This window comes from Symphalangus syndactylus, chromosome 4, assembly GCF_028878055.3.
Source record: "Symphalangus syndactylus isolate Jambi chromosome 4, NHGRI_mSymSyn1-v2.1_pri, whole genome shotgun sequence".
In the NCBI taxonomy this organism is placed as follows: domain Eukaryota; kingdom Metazoa; phylum Chordata; class Mammalia; order Primates; family Hylobatidae; genus Symphalangus; species Symphalangus syndactylus.
In genome coordinates this window covers 61,682,745-61,704,248 of record NC_072426.2, presented here as the reverse complement: position 1 = coordinate 61,704,248, position 21,504 = coordinate 61,682,745, and the positions used below count along the sequence as shown (strand labels likewise).

At 40.1% G+C, this 21,504-nt stretch overlaps 1 protein-coding gene across 18 annotated transcripts in view; it reads left to right on the top strand.

Annotated features, from left to right (window-relative positions):
* ALPK1 (alpha kinase 1) overlaps positions 1 to 21,504 on the top strand; it is a 158,556-nt gene that overhangs the window by 96,508 nt on the left and 40,544 nt on the right. For 17 of the 18 annotated variants that reach the window (XM_063637990.1, XM_055274850.2, XM_055274853.2 and 14 more), the window contains one exon: positions 2,264 to 2,418. The exons of the other annotated variant lie outside the window; for it this stretch is intronic. In XM_063637990.1, the coding sequence (XP_063494060.1) occupies positions 2,264 to 2,418 (155 nt within the window). The remainder of the gene's footprint in view (positions 1 to 2,263; positions 2,419 to 21,504) is intronic. 18 annotated transcript variants of the gene reach the window in all.

Sequence of the window (21,504 nt, the reverse complement as noted above, 5' to 3'; positions counted from 1 at the left end):
AGAAATGTTGTCTACAACTATATTGAAAGCAGTTTCAGAAGTTGAAATTATGTCAGTGGCTGTAAGAGGGTCAGGTTTTCCAGCAGAATGTGGCCACGTAAGTCCCTAATCCTGTGGGTCTGCTTTCAAGGGGGAGCGCCATCAGTCACACAGTAGATGCTCAGTAGTCCTGGACTGCTCAATGGAGATAGGGGGTGATAATTTCAGTGTGATACCTGTAAGCCATCCTTGGTAATCAGTGTGAATCATTCATTGGCATAGCCCATGTGATATCCCCTCAATGCCAAACAGTCCTTCCCCACCAGAAAACTTCCTTGCATTTGCCCAGTTCATAAATGGTTCTAAATGGTTCATAAAAAGGGATCACAGACCAAGTTAGATTTTCTCTCTCCTTTTTTGTTTTGTTCTTTCTATCATATCTCTTTTGCTGTATTTAATATGTTTCACATAGATACTAGATGAACCATGTCTTTTTCATAGATGATACAAAAATATTTTCAAAGGGCCAGCTAGAAGATGAACCTTGTCTTTTAATCATACTGGTCTTTCACCTATCATGGTTTGACTTATGAAAATGATGAGACATGATGCTTGTCTTCAGGGAGATAGCAGTCCAGTGAGAGACAGAAATAGTTACAGACCAGTGGGATGATGGCTGAAAAGAGCCTGCTCCCTTGGGTTTGGAAGTGCTCAGAGCAGGTGCTCAATTCCACTGTGAAGTCATGGTGGATTGAGGAGAAGTGGCAATGTTTGCATTGAGTGCTGAAGCCAGTGGGCCTGAATTTGGTCACAAGGCTCTGGGGGAAGGCAATCCAAACAGCCAGAACTGGATTTGCCAAACCATTGAAGATTTTTATTCAGGGCAATGGACTGGTCCATCTTGTTTTTAGAAAAATGAAGCTTGACAATGTGCAAGAGGGACTGGATGGAGCAAAATTCAGACAAAAATTCAGGCAAGAATTACTGCCAAGGAAGAGGAGGAAATGGATTTTAGGAGCCACAGGATTTGACAACCAATTAGGTTTGGGGAAGAGAAGAGAACACAAAGTCTAGATTGACTCCTGGGTTTCAGATTTGGGGAACTTAGTAAATGGTGGTACCAGTCATTAAAACACAGATTTATAAGGGAAAACAGATTTAGAAAAAGGTGATGAGTTCAGTTTTGGATGTTGAGCATGAGAGGCTTGCAAGACAAGTACCTAGAGATTTACAGCTGGCAGTCATATATACAGGTCCTTTATTTATATGGCAGTCATATATACAGGTCCATATATACATAATCCTTTATTCAGAACCTTGGCATCACATGTGTACTTCAGAATTCAGAATTTTTCTGGTGTTAGGAGGGTCTTCTGGTGCCCATTAAGAGTAGATTTGGTGCCCATTAAGAGATTTAATATATCTACTAATGTGAAACAAGGCCATTTCACAATTAATTTACACCTGTATATTACATTCATACTTCAGTAGCAGGTGGAGTGCAGTCAAACACAAAAACTTTTGCAGCAAAACTTTTGAGCAATCTCACTGAGTCCTTAACCAGGACTGTAAATAGCCTCTAGTCAATTCAAGTCTGTTTCAGGTGCCAAACGTAAGAAAAATTTCCAATTGCTAAAGCTGCTTGGGTTTCCAAAGTTTCTATAGGAGATTATGGACCACTATAAGTAGATTTGGTGCCCATTAAGAGATTTAATATATCTACTAATGTGAAACAGGGCTATTTCACAGTTAATTTACACCATTTCAAATCTGATTTGTGTTTTTCATAGTTATTGTCTGTATTCAAATGTAGTCCATATAGAAGGGATGAGAAAGTGAAGTCTTAGAGAAGCAAAAAGAGGTTATACAAATTAACACTGCATCACCCACCTGCCACAAGCCCAAAATGCCATTCCATTTCAGGCCCTTTCTCATTTTACAGGGAAAATAATATTTCCTTCATTCCTTTCTCTGATTCTTCATGCAGAGATAGTCACTAAAGTGCTTTACTTCCTGCTAAAAACCTTTCTTAATGCCTGACTACCCCAATTTACCTGGAGGGCAAAGTCGGCCAGGGCCACCCCTGACAGATAGCTCCTCACTGTTATTCTTTTGAGTCAGAACCAACAGCTTAGACCAGCCAGCAAGAGGCAGGGAAAAGGTTTTTCTCTCTTTTTTTTTTTTTTTTTTTTTTTTTGCCACTGAGGTGCTTCATCATAACATTGGTAGCTCAACAGCCTTTTCTTTGACTGCAATTTCCTTACCTGAACTCTGACCTTTTCAGCTTCACTCCCCGGCGAGTTAAGGACCCTGATCCAGGAGGCAAAGGAAATGAAGTGGCCCTTCGTGCCTGAAAAGTGGCAGTACAAACAAGCCGTGGGCCCAGAGGACAAAACAAACCTGAAGGATGTGATTGGCGCCGGGTTGCAGCAGTTACTGGTAGGAAGAGCCACACCACCTGTTCCTCTGATATTCCCAAGTGAGGCATTTAGACTCTAAGTGGTCTAATAGATTAAATTTCTTTGAAGCACAAGACAGCCCCCTACCCTTATGGTCAGCTCTGCCAGATTGACTAATGTGGGGGAAATAGCTGTTTGAAAAGCATTGCTTGCCCATAAGATCTTGTGTTGTAAAGCCAAATCCAGTAAAAGTGAAGAGTGGTCAGTGGGTCTAACATGAACCCTGTCATCTTGAAATATTTACATATCCTTGGTGGGCCGAAGAAGCAGATTTGATTTCACCATTCCTCGCAGCATTTTAATTTTGAAATGCTACTTTCTAAAAGTTAAGCTTAAAAAAAAAATGCACCCTTATTTCATTAGTGTGACTTGCTGTCTAAGCTATTGAAGTCTGGCATATTCCTTCCCTGAGCCCCACCCAGGGTCCTGTTGACTTTCTTATATCCTCAAGATTAAGGCTGTTCAGGAAGCATCAAGTCAAAGTCATTGACATGCTTATTTCTCAACTCATTTATTGGAAATTAATTGAACTGGTACCTCTATGCCAGATAGAAGAGAGCCTGAGGAGTAGCACAGGAACTCAAATTGCAGATCAGGATTCAAGCTGTGGTTCTGGGGATGACATAGGGAGAACCATTTTCTTTTTGATAGCATTGCTTTTTACCCACATTCTCTCAGCTGATTGTCAAGGAAGAAAGCTTGCTAGTTTATACATATATATCTTTTCTCAGATAAAAGATATATTTGTCATACATTAAAGCATGACGATATCCTAACATTTTTACTTTATTGGCTTACATAAGATTGTATTTTTGAGTCATCCCAAAATAAATATATAGACATTGTCTTTGCCCATTCAAGCAAAAATCTAAGAAAGACCCTCTGATCTATAGAAACACAGTAGCATCTTTAGAGACTTAATAGAAACAATAAAACCCCACCTCACTCATCCTCCTAAAAAACAAACAGAACAGGTTAAGCAGACCGGGGATTGCAAGCAAAGGAAAGTGAATACTTAAGGAGAACACAATGGTGAGCCAGGGTTTTAAATAAATGTGGTCAGTATTAGTGGAAAAGTAGAATAAAATAATAACTATAACTTAACTATCACTATAGAGTTTACAAAGTGCTTGCATATGCATCATCTCATTTAATTCTCTACAGCCTGAGGGTGATTCAGATGCTCTTTGACTTGCGAAGGAGTTGCCCCCAGTAAATCCATCATAAGTTGGAAATATAATTAGTCAAAAATATTATACATTAAAAATGCATTTTCTACACCTAACCTACTAAACATCATAGCTTAGCTTAGCCTACCTTAAGCAAGCTCAGAACCCTTACATTAGTGTACAGTTGGGCAACATCATCTAATATAAAGCCTATTTTGTATTAAGGTATTGAATATTTTGTGTAATTTAGTGAATACTGTGCTGCAGGTGAAAAACAGAATGGTTGTATTCTACTAAATGTATATTGCTTTCACACCATCGTAAAGTAAAAAAATCGTAAGTTGAACCATTGTAAGTTGGGGGTCTCCTGTATTACCATTATCATCCCTCTTTTACGAACAAGGAAATTAAGGTGCAGAGAGATTAATTTGCCCAGGGGAACAGACCAGTAAGTGGTGAAATTGTGACTTACAGCCTTCTTCATCCAACTCCAATTCTCCATCAGGAAGCACCAAGTGAAGAGCTTGAAAAAACAGGTAGAAGCCATGAGGTTTACTTATTGTATCCAAAGTAAGCTGTAGGCCGTCCAGTAACACTTTTTGTATTGATGATGGAAATGTTCTATAGCTGTGCTGTTCAATATGGTAGCCACTGGCCACAGATGGCTCTCAAGCACTTGAAATGTGGTGAATGGGACCGAAGAACTGAATTTTTATTTTAGCTATTTTTTATTCATTTCTATGTAAATAGTCACATGTGGCCAGGGCTGCCATTTTATTGGACAGTGCAGCTCTAAAGCAGTGGCTATAAATGTGAGACCTCCCAACAACAGATTAGCATCACCTGAAATCTGGTCAGAAATTTAAATTCTTGGGTGCAAATCAAAAACCCATACTGAATCAAACACCCTGGGGGTGGGAGTCCAGCAATCAACATTAGACAAGCCCTCCAGATGATTCTGATGCTAAAGTTTGAGAGTCACTGTTCACAGGGAAGAGTAGAGTGGCAAGCAAGGGGGAAAGGCAGAGAGCCTGAATGGGGATACAGTGGAGAGGGTCAAGGTAAGGAGTAAGGAGAATCCAGTGAGAAGGCTGTAGGAGACCAATCCAGTAAAAAAATCTCTTTTCCATCAATTCTGGGAACTGTTGCTTAGACTGGAGCCCTTCTGCAAAAGCTGATGGTCACTTTACTTGCTTAGAGATCCCTTGTGGAATTAGCCTAGTGGCATAAAAGAACTTTACAAACCTCCCAAGGAAGGCGAGAGCAAAACGGCCTCGAAAGAGGGAGTGACTCGGATTTGACCTTTGGGCTTAGCAGGTTTCTCTGACTTTTGAACATAGGCTGAGTGATGTGGCACATCACTATAACTGGGGTTTACTCCCCTTGTTCCATCCTGCAATCACCAGATCCCCGAGCCCTGCATTCAAAGTTGGTAGTGACGTTAGCTTAAAAACTGAAAATGATGTTTTAAACATCATTAAAGACATCAGTCCTGCTGCATTGGGGGTTTAATGTGAGTTAGGAGAGAAGCTGCTCATAGTTGGTAGACTATTTTAAGAGCCCACTTATGATATCTCCCACTATGCCTCTCTATACTACACAAATTTCACAATTGGAGAAATAGAAGCATAGAGAATTTAAGAGGTTTGAGCCCAGCTCACAAGGTCACTCAGTAGCAGCTCTAAGGGGCGCTGTCTGTTAGGTCTTCTTTAGTCTCTAATGTATTTAATCTGGCAGCTTTTTGAACTCTGAGCATCATTTTCTTTAGCTTGCCCAGCAAGCTATAAATTAAGCAACCGCACCTCCTAATGACTTTTAGGATGTTCTCCTATTGTGCCAGACCCCAAGTGCACAATTGCTAAACCACTCTGTTTTGTAAATATGGAGAACCATAGTACCCTGTGAGTCAGGCACTCCTAAGATCTATTTTTAATATCTTAGATTATTAAAAATAGTTTGAATAAATTCGATGATTTGTTTTTGTTCCATTGTATCCCAATCTGGTCGATTTCAATATTAGAGTTTGTCAGAGCTGGATGGTCATATTTTAATAACTGATTAATTGTGAAATTCCATTCTCATGTAAAAAATAGTTAAAGATTACTGAGTTTGTCTTTTCATGTTTTCTCTCTTTTTACAGTTTATTCATAAATATAAACTTTCTGTGATTTTTTACCTTGAAATGAATCCTTCCCATAAAATGTTTCCCCTCTGTTTTTCAAATTAGCATTGTACTCAGAGCATAAACACGGTGTCTTTAATTCCACAAATAACAGATCGAAGTTGAGAACAGAATGCTTAAGAAAAAGGCAAGTCACAAACAACTGTTTTCCACAGTTTATGAGTTGGTAAAATTAAGAGTCATTTATAATGTTATTCTCTTGGGCTGAACTTAACCAAGAAAAATGATACATGTTTTGTGTTTTGCTTTCTGGTCTCCACTGTGTTCCCATTTCCTCCCTCCCCACTGCTCTCCTCCCCTCCTCCCTGACTCTCCAATCCCTTTTCCTTTGGTGTGTGGCCACAGACAGAAATTTATGGCAGAGGCCAACCTCCTTTACACTCCACACAAAGCTTGCTGACTTGAGAGGGTTTGTCTGCGCTCTCCCAGAAAAAACACCTGCAGTACGCTCCCCAAGAAACCTGAAGAGATGGGAGATTAATGTGGCTGTAATAGCTGGGCAGTGTTTTTGGTATTATGCCCTCTCCCTAGGTAGATGGGTCTTTTCCGAGATGATACCAATTATTTATTGCTGAAACATCTGTTGATAACTGCAGCTGCCCTTGTAAAACAAAGCATATCACGGGGTCACAGGCTATGGGGACCTAAAATCCTACCTCATGCTAGTTTCAGTCTATTCAGCAACACCCTCAAGTCCATGGGTTACCATCATCTTTAATGTCTCATCGTGCCATAGAAAATACTTTGTAAACACCGAGCTGCCCTGCCCTATAGGCTTTGAAGTATTATTTCATCTTCATCGGTAATTTATATTCCAGTGCCATTGTACTGTGGGAAAAAGAGGGGGAACCTTTTTTGTTTTCCATTTAATTGTATATCGCCTGACACTTTGACCTGTATTATTAGTATTAGTCAGAAAAAGGATTTTCTCCCTCTCTTATTTAAAAATAAAATTTCAAGGGAAAGTAAGCGCTCCTTCAGCTCTTTTCACTCAAAACAATGTTTACACTCTGAGAGGGAGAGATGAAAAGCATGAGCAACTTTTTTCAAGTGTCGGAGAAGGGCATTTCAGTCTGTGAAAGAGAACAGTAAGGCCCTTATAAATATCATTCAGCAAAACCTTTGATGGATTTTTCAAAAAGTATTGAAGGCATTTAGCGTTAGCTTCTGTTTAGCTCAGCTTTGGGCCATGGCGGTGGAGTGCTAGCTAGGAAAACCCATAGAATGCTAACTTGCTGCTGAGGTGCCGGGGAAGGACTCAACATGGATGCCACCTTGGGAATTTTTCTTTCTGTAGTTTTCTCTCTTCTAAACAACAACAAAAAATGTCTAGTGAATTAAAAGAAAATATGAAAGTAAAGCTTTCAAAAGGTAAAGTAAAGGGTGTGTTTGGATTTGCAAGTGGGAGCAGATTGGGCTGCAAGGCCAAGAGCTGTGTGATAGCCCTGAGTTTGGACATTCCCTGCACAGGTTTGGGGGTCCTAATGCTGGAGGGAGACTGGCCTATTTCTGTGGAGGGAGGGGCCTGCTGTCAGTCAGCCCTGGATTTACTGTGGTGCCCACTCACAGAGATACAAGATCATTTTTGTAGGTTGGCACTAAAAGCACAGTCTGAGGACATGAAGCAGGCTCAGAAGGAGGATATTCTTTTTCCCATGTCCTTTTCAACTCTACAACCATGAAAAATGGGTAATCTGATAGCCCTGATGTTGTAAATATTTCTGGAAAGTATCTGTGGTGCCTTGGAGTGATTAGAAGAGACACCATAATAATAATAATAATAAATGTTGAACTGTTTCCTTATGCTATTTTGTGGAAAACCTCTGTGGATGAATAAAGTTCGATCAATTTAGTCCCAAGAATTTTTTTAACTTTTATTTTAAGTTCAGGGCTACACGTGCAGGTTTGTTATGTAGGTAAACTTGTATCACAGGGGTTTGTTGTACAGAGTATTTTGTCACCTATGTACTAAGCCTAATACCCATTAGTTATTTTTCCTGATACTCTCTCTCCTCCCACCATCCACCTTCCAATAGGCCCCAGTGTGTTTTTCCCTTCTAAGTGTCCATGAGTTCTCATCATTTAGCTCCCACTTAGAGTGAGAACATGCGATATTTGGTTTTCTGTTCCTGTGTTACTTTGCTAGGGATAATGGTCTCCAGCTCCATCTGTGTTCCTGCAAAAGACATGCTCTCATTCTTTTTTATGGCTGCATAGTCAGAATATTTTTTCTAATATGTCTCTTTGTATTATCTTGGTGCCTTTGACTTGTTGATATTTTTATTTTTATACTACTTAAGATGTTAGAGGGGTGAGATTTAAAACATGAATAAACATGAATAAATATAAGAGTTGATCATTGCAAGATTGTAGAAAATGCTTTAAAAATGCCTAGTGTGACTAACTTGTGAGCTCAGGGGATGGAGGAGAGACTTTAGCAAAAGGAACCAAAGTATGAATTTATTAGGAAATGAAATATCAAGTTAAAGAAAGTTATGGAAACAATAAAATTCCCTCCACGAATAAGCTCTTGATTAAAAGATATCCTTAAAACTAATTTTAAAACATTTATTCCAGGTGCCGATTTTTTTATTAGTAATAGAGAATTCAAAAGCAGTAACAGGTGCTATTTAGATTATGATTCTTTCATCATTTTTCATCTTATGTGCTTTGGGGCTTTTATAGCAGAAATCTTTTTCATCAGGTTGCAAAAAAAAAAAACACAAAGTGAAGATAAACTCTGAATTCATTCATTCATTCAACAAACTTTACTGGGTGTCAGCATGTGCCAGATGCTTGATAGAACACTGAAAAAAGTGCAGAAGAAAGAGAAGACCCAGTCCATGTCCTGGAAAACTACAAAAATGAAGAGAGAGGGCAACCTTTGTCAAAGTCCAGCTTATTGGAATGGTTCTTCCCACGTATTGACCTCCTAATATGTGGCAGTTGCTCAATCTATGTTCTTTCAGCTATGACAACAACCCTTAAAGAGAAGTGTTATAATTCCCTTTTCACAGTTAAGAAAAGTAATGCTCAGAGAAGTAACTTTTCAAAGTCACAATTTGAACTCTCCATCTCTCTATGGACAGCGCTGTTCTTTCCATTCAGGGGCACACAAGGAGGGCCATGGTGGCTTTTTTTTTTTTTTTTTTTTTAGATAGCTTCTCGCTCTGTTGCCCAGGCTGGAGTGCAATGGCGTGATCTCGGCTCACTGCAGCCTCCACCTCCCGGATTCAAGCAATTCTCCTGCCTCAGCCTCCTGAGTAGCTAGGACTACAGGCATGCACCACCACTCCCGGCCAATTTTTGTATTTTTAGTAGAGACAGGGTTTCACCATGTTGGCCAGGATGATCTCAATCTCCTGACCTCGTGATCCACCCGCCTCAGCCTACCAAAGTGCCGAGATTACAGGTGTGAGCCACTGCGCCTGGCCTGTGCTGGCTTTTAAGATGTTGAGATACCAGTGGTTGGTCACAGCCATGGCCAGGGGTCTGATTGCTCCTACGCTTGCCCTGACTAATTCAGGAACCTCTGGATCTTGCCATGATCTGAAAATGAAAGTTTGTCTCAGAAAGAACCTTGCTCCAGCCAAATATCTGGTGTCTCTGAGGCTGCAACAATTGTATTTTCTTTAGGTCTCCTAGATAAGATAGCAGATCAGGAGAATGGAGTATAAGGAAGGGAGCTGAGCTACTTGTCAAAGGCAGAAGAACATGTGGTGACCGGTTGGACAGACGGGGTGGGCACTAAGTATAAGATTTCAGTCTCGCGATGTGCAGGGCAGTGATGCCTTTACCTGAGAGAGCACAGGAGGGGAAGCTGGCGTGTGCTTCTTGGATGTCTTACAGACATCTGAAACTCATGGTCCTTCTCTTCCCTGCTCTCAAATAAGGTCCCCTTTCAGGGTCCAGTAGCATAAGCTGGGAACTTCAAGATCATTCTTGTCACCTTCCTCTCCCTTGCCTGACATATCCACTCCATCACCAAGCTTAGTAGGTCTTATTTTCTAAATCTCTTCTCAATTCTCCTCCACCCCATCAGTACTCCTGTTCCAGCTGCAGCTATATCTCACCTGGGCTCCTGCCATTGCTTCCTGAATAGCCTCGCACATCTACCCCGCTTCACTCCTCCACATCTCTTCTCCATGCACAGAGGTGTTTGTGCAAACTACAACTCTAGTCTGTCACCCTAGTATGCCTAGGAATGCAAAACTCTGAAATGAGGCCCACGGGCCCTGCCAGGCATAGTCCTTCCCTCAGCTGCCCCTGCTGCATCATCTCCATCTCATGTCCTCCTTTCAGTCCACACTCTTACCAGGATTCTTCCATGCACATAGCTGCTCTCCATTCCCGAGACATTCTTCCCTCCCTCCTTTGCCTGATTAATTTCTGTGTCTCTTTCCCTTCTCAGCTCACATCTCAGTTCTTCAGGGAAGCCTGCCCTGATCTCTGGGACTAAATCAAAATTCCCCAATACAGGCTTGGCTATAAGGTATCACCTTTTCAAAGTTGCAGTTTACATTTGTTTGTGGGGTTTCTTTTACATTTGTTTACATTTGTTTGTGGGGTTTCTGTCTCTCTCTTCTGCTAGCTACAAGCTCCATGAGGACAGGGCCTTATCTGTGTTCATCATTATATCCCTGACACTTAAAATGCATACCTTCAGTGAACACCCTTGGATGGATGGATGATGGATGGATGGGTGGAGGGATGGATGAATGAAACAGTATTAATGTTATTTGAAAAACATGGTATTTGATGTGCATGTGTGGTGGCATATATATGAGGCTGCCCCATGTGTGGCCCACAGTCAGACAATTGTCTAGGTACTGATCAGGAGGATAATGCCCATGTATCTCTCAGGGATGGAAGGCATTTAAGTAAATGCCTTAAATGTTTCCTGATAAAGAAATGAAGTAATCACCTGAAGAAGATAATGCTATTTGTTGTGCATATTATAAATTGGAGTGGGGAGATCCTGAGTTTGGGGAGCACACTGAACTGCCAAAGAAAGAATGATTATGTGAGGTCCTGCATAAACGTTAGGCTTGAGAGAAGTGGAAAGAGGAAGCATATCCAAGAGACATTACGAAAAACAACCTAAGGTATGTCATGATTCATGGAATGAGCTAGACTGAGGTAGATTATATTATTGTTCCCACATATTCACTGTTGCCATGTGACTTGCATGCCTTCCTCTGAAAGGAATATACCTTCCCATGGAGATATTAGGCTTGGCCCTCACAACCTGTCTTAGTCTATGAAATGTGGCTGGAAGTGACATATGCCAGTCCCAAGCAGAAGATTTATGAGCCGTTGTGTTGTTCAGCAATTGGGTGTTTTCCTTTGCCTTGTAAACAAGGAAGGGGCTACTCCCTCAACCTGAGAAGGGCAACAAACGTTGAAGAGAGTGTCAGTGTTACAGCCAAACTGCAGGCCATAAAAAATATTGACAACAACTGCCAAAACAATTTTGTCATTAAAGGCAATTAAATTTTAGCATTATCACAGTCTTACCATGTATCATAGGTTGAATTGACCCCCCAAATGATGCATTAAAGTCTTATCCCTCGGTACCTCAGAGGACTTTATTTGAAAATAGGGTCATTGTAGATAGAATTAATTAAGTTAAAATGAGGTCATGCTGGAGTAGGGTGAGCCCTTAAGCCAATGTGACTAATGACCTTGTGAGAATACCTAGAGACGTAGGGCAAATGCCATGTGATGATAGAGGCAGAGATTGGAACCATACAGCTGCAGACCAATAAGCACAAGGGTTGCTGGCAACATCAGAAGCTAAAAGAAAGGCAGGGAACAGATGCTTCTGTTAGAAAGAGCATGGCCCCACTGACATCTTGATTTCAGGCTTCCAGCCTCCAGAAGTGAGGAATGATACATCTATATGGTTTTAAATCACCCAGTTTATGGCCTCCTCAGGAAACTAACATACCAAGTGCATATGTGTAAGACAATGAAGCAAGAAAGCTCTCAAATGACTTCTAGATTCTTAATATGTAAGCCTGTGCCTCTATAGAACAGAAGGCAAAATAAACCCCAGTCCACAGGAAAAAACAGAATTTGTTCAATGGAATATTTCAACAAAAATGCTTCTAAAAGGAAAAGAATAATAGGCTATAGTATTTACTAAGTTATTTCATTCTTAAACGTAACTAGAGAAAATAGATTGGGAAAAACATATCACTCTTCCCACGTCATTAGTTTGTGGTACATAGTACAGTCAAGAGCCCACTAAATATTTCCATTTGGATGTCCCAGATGTCTCAAGTTCAATAGGTCCAAAACTGAACTCATAATCTCTCAACTTCTTCTCCCTCCACCAACCAAACTTTATCCACCCCCAGTGATCACCATATCGGTAAATGGCACTACAAACCACCCAGTTCCCCAAATCAAGACCTTGGCTTTATCTTCCCCCCAACCCTCATATCTCATTTGTTACCAAATCCTAATAATTTTCCTCTTAGATGTCTCTCAAACACATCTTCCTTTCCCTAATCCTACTGTAACTATTCTGGTTCTGAGCATATCATCTCATTCTTAGAATATTATTATTATTAGGTTAGTGAAAATGTAATTGTGGTTTTTGCAATTAAAAGTAATTTCATTTATCTGAGACAATGTATGTCTCTGTTGCTCAGGCTGCAGTGCAGTACAGTGGTACAATTTTGGCTGACTGTAACCTCTGCTTCCCAGGCTCAACCCAACCTCCCACTTCAGCCTCCCAAGTAGCTGGGACTACAGGTGCATGTCACCATGCCTGGCTAATTTTTTATTTTTTTGTAGAGATGGGTTTCCCAGAGCCATGTTTCCCAAGCTGGTCTCAAACTCCTGAGCTCAAGTGATCCACCTGCCTAGGCCTCCCAAAGTGCTGGGATTGCGGGCGTGAACCACTGCACCTGGGCCTCTTTCCTAAATTATATCCAACTCCTCTCCCTAACTCTAGTCACATTCCTTGTATCTGAAAGAGCAGGAAGGTCATGCTGCAGACAGATTTAAAAACGAACAAACAAACAAACACTCAGGGGCTGAAAGCAAAGAAGGTTTATTCTGTCCTCTTGCTACATGTCCATCTGAGGTCAGTGGGAGGCTCTGCTTTATGTCAGTCTCCTCAGGAGCCCAGATTGATGAAACACCTAATATGTAGAATATGGCTGGTTGCCGCTGCAGGGGGAAGCAGAAATAAGGAATTGCACACTGGGTTTTAAATGCAATTAATCCAACAGATGTGGCCATTGGTCAAGAGAAGCCATGTGGTCACATTTTTTTTCAAGAAGCCAGAGAAATACAATCCCACCGTGTGCCCAGAATGACAAGACCCAGAAATATATTGGCAGATAGGCTGCCATGGCCTGCTAGCTTCTCTCCACAATGCAACTGAAGCATCTTTCCAAAAGAGCAGGCTGGCATTCCTTCATACTTAAATTTGGGGCAGGAGTGGGGGGGAGTTGGAAAAAATCTCAACTAATTAAAAGAAAATAACAAAACAAAAACAAGACAACTATGTAGATCTTACAGAAGTACCTAATACTAATCCTCAACAACAAAATCTTCTAAATAAATTTGGGTGAACATTTTCATCAAGGTGGTGAGAATACTAGTTACTTTTGTTCTTTGTACTTCTTTGATTCTTTACAATAAACATTGCTTACCATTATAATAAAGGAAGGGAAGAGAGAGAGAGAAAGAAGAGGGATTGTTAAACAGTTGTCCTTAAATCTAGACAAGGTCAAATGTTCAAAAACATAAACTTCTCACCACTTTTCTAAGAGCAAGTACAAATACTGAAGTGCACACCTCTTAACAATGGAGAGGCCGAAGTCATTAATTGACTCGAGTACTGCATCTTTTCACCAAGTAAAGCAAGAATTTAAAATGCAATGTTATTCTTTCCAAACATTTTCTCTTTCCATTTGGTGACCTGCTATATAACCTGAGTATCATTATTCTTCTGTTATATTTTTTAGATCATTTTAGCCTGGTGTGCATACACACATACATGTGTGAAATATATATATACTGTATATATAATTGGTATTGAGTACAAGTTATTTCTCCATCAAATGATAGAACATCAAAGCTGGAGAGAAATTCGGAGGTCTTCTATTTCAAGCCCATTGTTGGGTAGGTGGGGAAACTGAAATCTAGAGAGAATGAGAAGAGGCTCACCAAGTCACACCGCCAGTTCGTGGAAATGACGGGACCACCACAGCTGGGTTTCCTCCTCCTAAATGTGATGTTTTCTCTCTGAATCTACATGACTGCCTGGCTAGGCAGGCTGTTGTAGGGCTGGGGCAGCCTTGCCCTTGTTGCACTCCTTTTCTCTCTGCTGCCCCGTAACCTGCCCCTCTGCTTCTTTCTGTTAATGTGATTTGACTATTTTATTCGGAGCAGAATTAATTAAAACAGAAATTGTATAATTTTCAATAATCAACATTTAAAATTTGAATTTCTTTTGCTGAACATTATAGGTCTTGTTTTGAAAAGAAGCCAGATAAAAGGTTTAGATGCTTCAAAAAGAAATTTTATTTAATAAGTGAAAATTAGTTGCCAAGAGAATGGAGCTTTGGAGGAAAATATTAGCCCCAAGGCCTATGTATTTTCAGACTTTAAGGTAGAGGCTGATTAAAATCACCAAGGATTTAAACCCTGCTCTAAAACTCTGCCAAAAACTGCCCTTTTAATATAGTACTTTCAAGTTTCAATGGAAGATAAATTAAAATGGTGGCTTGTCCTTAAAATTCTACCAAGAAACTTTGGTTTCCACAGAATCAGGCATGCAAGTTATCCCTTTGATGAGGCTAAATCTATGGCATGAATTTCATGTCTCCCCATAATGAGGCCTGAAGACTGAGCCAAGTCCTGGAGGAGTTGATTTGACTAAGACAAGTGGGCTGAGCAACCTAGCTCAAAGTGCTAGCAGAAAATGAACAGGTTCAAGTGTTGGGCAGACAAAAGAAAGTGATGACCTTCAGAAAATAAATCCTCGGGATGTGTTCATTCTTTCTGGCAGCAAATAAGAAAAACATCATCTCCTAAATCTTATATGTTAGGTAAATGAGGAGCTGAAATAATATTATCTCCATATAACTGACAGTGTTTATATGAGGTTGAACCATATTAAAGTGTCACCTTTGTATGCAACAAACGTCAAACACCGGCAATCTCATATGATTCAATGTGATATATTCTTCACAGCATATAATTTTGATGACAGTCCTGCAAAGTGAAATTTATTATACCCATCTTGCAGATGAGATGATTGGCTCAGAGAGCTTGAGAGACATTTCCAAGCCATGTCACCAAGTATACTTCAGCAGGGATATGCCCTGGATTTCCTTCTCCCACCCTTTCATCATGTGTCATCACCTGCCTGCTTCATAAAACAAGATTATCTCACTCACAAGGGCAAAAGCCAAGCATTTTTAAGCTCAACAAATTCATAGATTTTGAATCAGTACTTCCTTTTATTGGATATATTTGTACAGCACAAAAGAAGTTTGCTATTATGCCATGAATCTATTCATTTGAATCAATTGTCTTTAAAACATTTTTATTACTCATCTCATCTGTAAAAACTTTTACACAGGCACCACATTATACATTTATTTATTTAATGATATACATGTACTGTGCATTACTATGTATATAGATTTCAGTAGAACACAAATTTAAGAAGAATGAGACAAAGATTAAATGAGTACTTTAAAATAAAGTTTGAAGTGCAATATTGGCATGAGAACCTTTTTGTTCATGTTAAAATTGTAACGTACTATGTTTAAAAATCTTGAATTAGTCCTCTGCTCTGAAGATGTAGCTACTACAGTTTATTTTAATACTTGATTTTAATGACTGTCGCAGTTGAAAAATTATGTGTCAAAGATGTGTAGATCCAAATAGAAATGGTCAGCTATAATTACAAATTCACATCACTCACATTTCAATCCATCTACCAATTATGAGGTGTCATTTGTTGAAATGCAGCTAGCAAATTTCTGCCTTCCCTAATGTCAATTTCATGTTTCTGCAAGTTAATCAGAGGATTTTTTTTAACAAAGGATGTCAAAAATCCATTCAAACTCTTCATTTGGAACATTTTTTTAAACGGGTTAAAATTTTCTTAGTTGTCATGTTTCTTTAGGAAAGAAAGAAAGAAAAAAAAATTCCCATTTGTGTGTTTTAAAATATGTGATATTTTTAGTACCTAAACCACAATGAAGAAAATACTTCCAGCCCTCATTATTTGAAAGATATTTTTCAGAATACCTGTTGCATAGCATACTGTTGTCAGCCACTTGTCATCACAGAACAGGCTGACACAAAAGCCTTTCATAAAAGAAAAATGTCTAAGCTCCAAATTTGGCCATTCTCTAAGGAACTTTGCCTGGAGGTTTTCATAGTCTTTCCCCCTCTCATTAGGAATTATTCCAAAGTATCTATGATTTGTGATACTAGAAACTGTAAACCTACTTACCAACTATATAAACCGCAATACAGTCTGTACAGTGAAAACACTCCAAAAAGAGAGTTCCGGTCATCAGCTCCTCCAGGATGAAGCACGATTATGTGCCATCTGTGCTGAGTAACCATCCAACATAACAGAGTAAGGCGCTTATGTCAATTCACTTTTTAAAATGTTAGTGAAGCTTAGTTTCTTTCTCATTGATAAATTTAAATGGAAACTTTTAGAATTTTCTTTATATTTTGAGATCTCAGAAACTGATTTCACAATCTCACCCTCAATCCACTGTCAAAATAATATGTTATTATTTATTGAGCATCTACTAAATGCTAGGCACCTTACATGTACTCCTCTGTAATCTTTTCAGTAATCTATGTAGAGCTGTTATTTTTTCTTTTTTTATTTTGTAGGAAGCAGAGTCTTACTCTGCCACCCAGGCTGGAGTGCAGTGGCATGATCTCGGATCACTGCAACCTCCATCTCCTGGGTTCAAGCAGTTCTTGTACCTCAGCCTCCCAAGTAGCTGGAACCACATGCATGTGTCACCACACCCTGATTTTTTTTGTATTTTAACAGAGGTAGGTCATCACCATGTTGCCCAGGCTGGTCTCGAACTCCTGAGCTCAGACAATCCTCCTTTCTTGGCTTCTCAAAGTGCTAGGATTATAGACGTGAGCCACAGTGCCTGGCCCTGTGGCATTGTTATCTTTACTTTATAGATGAAAATGTTGAAGTCTAAAGGTTAAGTAGCATGCAAAATCACATAGTGCCTCAGCGCAGCTGAAACCCCTTTTCTTTGCCTTTTCCCACAGCGTCTCCCTCTAGTAACGGATTTCACTAGCTTCTTCATAAAAGTAGTCCCAATATTGGTTTCTTTTCCACATATGTGTGTAATCTGTCACATTTTGAAAATATTATCAGCTCAATTCTGGAGCTTTTTATGTGTTCTCTATGTGAAGACAACAGGCAAAATATATTTCTTTCATGGCTGTTGAAAACGTCCTATCACACTAGGCATGAATTATTAGGCTGGTGCAAAGGTAATAGTGGTTTTTGCTATTGCTTTTAAATGGCAAAAACTGCAGTTACTTTTGCACCAATCAATATTTCCATGGGCACTGTATGTGAAATCGAGACCTCTGTGTCTTCTGGAGTCACTGTCAAGTACAACTTTAAAAGAGCTTAGGGGCCAGACCCCTAACCTGTCTCAGTAGCTCTCCTATTATATTGCTTTGATCACAGAACTATGACAGCTTCCCTTCACTCTTTGTCTAAGGCCATACCTTTGCCTAATATGCTTAAAATGCACATAACTTATATCTGTTTATGACTTAAATGACTTATGCTAGAGATTCCAAATACTGGTCAACAGGGTGAATGAATTAGAATTACATGGAACATGTATGCATTAGCTGGGGTGGGGTGGGGAGCAGCTTCTTAAAATATATATATTCTTAGGTCTGACTACCTTGAGATTCTGATTTAGTGGATCTTTATTTAGATCCACGAATCTGTATTGATAAAACATTACTGTTGATGAGATTGGGCACAGTCAGATGGTGTATATATAGCTTAATATTGGAGAGTAATAAAGGCTATGATGACAAAGCAGAGTCAAGAGATAGTGAGTGACTATAGATACTCTAATATGATTGTAGAGGAATGGTTAGGGGAGGATTTTTTGAATAGGTGACTGGAGCCCAGATCTGAATGAGGGAGCCATGCAGATATCTGAGGGCAGAGCATTGCAGATGGAAGGAGCAACAAATACAAAGACTTGTTGGAGGATGAGCAAAGAGGCTGGAGAATGGTGAGAAGTGATGAAAATAAGAGTAAATAGGTCAATGAAGTATGAAGGGGCAATATCATATAGGATTTTATTGGCCATGACAACAGACTTAAATTTTTTAAATTTTTTTTAAGAGACAGCGTCTTGCACTGTTGCCCAGGTTGGAGCACATGTGATGGTGTGATCATAGCTCACTGTAACCTCAAATTCCTGTGTTCAAGCGATCCTCCCACCTCAACCTCCAGAATAGCTGGGACTACAGGCAAGCACCACCATGCCTGGCTAATTTTAAAAATATATATTTTTGTAAAGACAGGGTCTCCCTATGTTGCCCAGGCTGCTTTCAAGCTCCTGGGCTCAATTAATCCTCCTGCCTCGGCTTCCCAAAGTGCTGGAATTATAGGCCTGAGCCTATATTTATGGCTGGCCTAAATTTTATTTTAAATGTGATGGGAAGCCGTGTTAAAGTCAAGAGCAGGGAACTGACATGATTAGGCTTACATTTTAGAGGGATCACTCTGTTTGCTGTGTAAGGGAGAGGAACACCAGAGACAAGAGCAGGGACCCTATCCAAGCAAGACTGTAACCGTGGCATGGACTAAAGTGGGTGCCCTGGAGGAGATGAAAAATGGTCAGATCTTACACGTATTTTAGAGGTGGAGCCAACATGATTTGCTGATGGATTGGGTGTAGAGGACAAGAGAAAAAAAAGAGTCACAAACGTGGAGTCGAAACTCCAAGGTTTTGTCCTAAGCAAATGAGTGAATGAGGCATCACCACAGAGACAGAGAACACTGAGGAAGAAGCAAGAATGGAGGAAAAATAAGAGTTCTGCTTTAAACATGATGAGTTTGAGATCCTAACATCCAACTTGGTCTATGGCGGGCAATTCCATATACAAGTCTGCATTCAAGGAAAGAGAAACAGGACAGTATTTAAACGTGGGATTCATCATCAGAGTTGATATTTGAGACCATGGAACAGGCTGAGTGTCACTGGAGGAGAGAAGCAGTCTCAGAACTGATCGCTAGGGTCTTCCTTGTTCAGAAGCTGGGAAAGAAGCATGATCCAGCAAATCAGAGCAAGGAAGGGAACCAGGAGAATGTGCAATGACAGAAGCCACTTGAAATTTTTTTTCTTTTTTAAGGATGGATTGATTTGCTCAGCTAAATCTTCTAGGAGTTTGAATAATATGAGAATAAATAAATGGTCACGGGATTTGTTAGCAACCTTGAAAAGAATAGGTACAGTGAAGTGTTGGGGATGAAAATTAGAGATATACAAAAGAGTGGCAGGTAAAGACGTGAGGACAGTGCATTTAGACAACTCTTTTGGGATTGGCTAGAAAGGGCAGCAGAGAAATGGGATGGGAGCTGGAGACAGATGTGTGACCAAGAAAGGATTGTTTCTCTCTCTTTTTTTAATTTTACTTTAAGTTCTGGGATACATGTACAGAACGTGCAGTTTTGTTACATAGGTATACATGTGCCTTGGTGGTTTGCTGCACCTATCAACCCGTCATTTAGGTTTTAAGCCCTACATGCATCAGATATTTGTCCTATTGCTCTCCCTCCTTTTGTCCTCCACCCCCCTACAGGCCCCGGTGTGTGATGTTCCCCTCCCTGCGTCTATGTGTTCTCATTGTTCAACTCCCACTTAGGAGTGAGAATGTGCAGTGCTTGGTTTTCTGTTTCTGTGTTAGTTTGCTGAGAATTATGGCTTCTAGCTTCATCCACGTCCCTGCAAAGGACATAGACTCATTCTTTTTTATGGTTGCATAGTATTCCGTGGTGTATATGTACCACATTTTCTTTATCCAGTCTGTCACTGATGGGTATTTGGGTTGGTTCCAAGTCTTTGCTATTGTAAATAGTGCTGCAGTAAACACACATGTGCATGTGTCTTTATAGTAGAATGATTTATAATCCTTTGGGTATATACCCAGTAATGGGATTGCTGGGTCAAATGATATTTCTGGTTCTGGATGATTGTTCTTAAGGTGGATGCTATTACAACATGTTTGGACGCAGATGAGAATTATCCGGGAGGAAATTAAGGATGCAGAAGATAAGGGAGATATAATGTGAAGAAGGATGAGAATTGAATCTATAAGTAGGGTATTGGTATCACACTTAGCAGAGGAGGGTAGATGAAACACATAGGTTCCAACTCAAGAGGGCTGGCAAATTTAGGTAAAATAATAAGGACCATCTCTTCTCATTGACTGTCTTTTCTCAGTGAAATAACAATGAAGGTTAACAGCTGAGACTCAGGAGACTTAGAGGAATTTTGGTTGGGAAGAGAGAAGGAGGTAGAAATGTAGTCCCAATTGCCGGGCAGTAATGGGGGCCATCTTCAGGTTACAATCATAAATTTAAAGTATCATGGTTGTGTTTTTTTCCAGCCATTTTCACTTGCTTCCGTAGAAGCTCAGGTTAGGCAGGCAATTCTATAATTTTGGAATTTGGGATGCCTATAAATAACATTGATCTTACCCTCCTGCATTCAGAACCAATTGAAAGATAGATACAAAAGAGTAACTTTTATGACTATAAAACAGATAGGAGAATGTGGTTTTCAATATTCAGATGTGGGTTGGAAAATTCTTCACTCCAGACTCATCCTGTTGCTGGCAGGACCCTTCCTTCAGGCAGAACAGGCCAGAATGTACCCTCTCCCCTGGCAGGAAGATGTGAAGAGAAGAGAGAGGAAGGTCTAAGCCAGATATGTCACCCGCATCAGATAATGTGTTTCATCCACAGAAGGGAGGTGAGAGTGAGGGTTGGGGAAACAGCCTGGAAGATCATCCTCGCTCAGCCAGAGTTGAGCACTCTGGCTGCTCATTGGAATCACCTGGGATTGTTAAAAGAAACCGATGCCCGGGTGTACTCCAGAGATTCTGATTTAACTGGTCTGGGCTGCCATCTGGGCATCCGGACTTTTGAAAGTCCTACCAGGTGACTCTAATGTGAGGCCAAGGTTTTTCTCTAACAGTAAGCATGGTTGGCATTTTCCAGAAAAATGTAACAGAGGCAGAAAAAGGGAGAGGAGACAAGAATGCTTTTTAAAAGTTATTACATTTATGCACTATGGAATTTAAAGACGCAAGTGAGGACATGAGATGACTGATGGGATAGTACAAAACAGTAGGGTCAGTGAATTGTATGGGTGTCCCAGAAAGGTTGCAGAATTGTTGGATTTGTGCTATAGAAGGAAGCTGAAAGAACAAGAGATAAAGACCAGAGAATGCAATGCTTAAATTGAGATTCTTAAATGCTACCAAAATGGTACATTCTAAGGTATGACCAACCATAAGAGTAGGTGACTAAGTTGGGGTATAGAAGAAGATAGTTGGAGAGAAGAAGGTCATGGGCAAGAGACACCAGTGTGCTGGAGGAATCATCAGTGTTGATGCTGAAATCACAAAGAATGATGACTGGACTCAC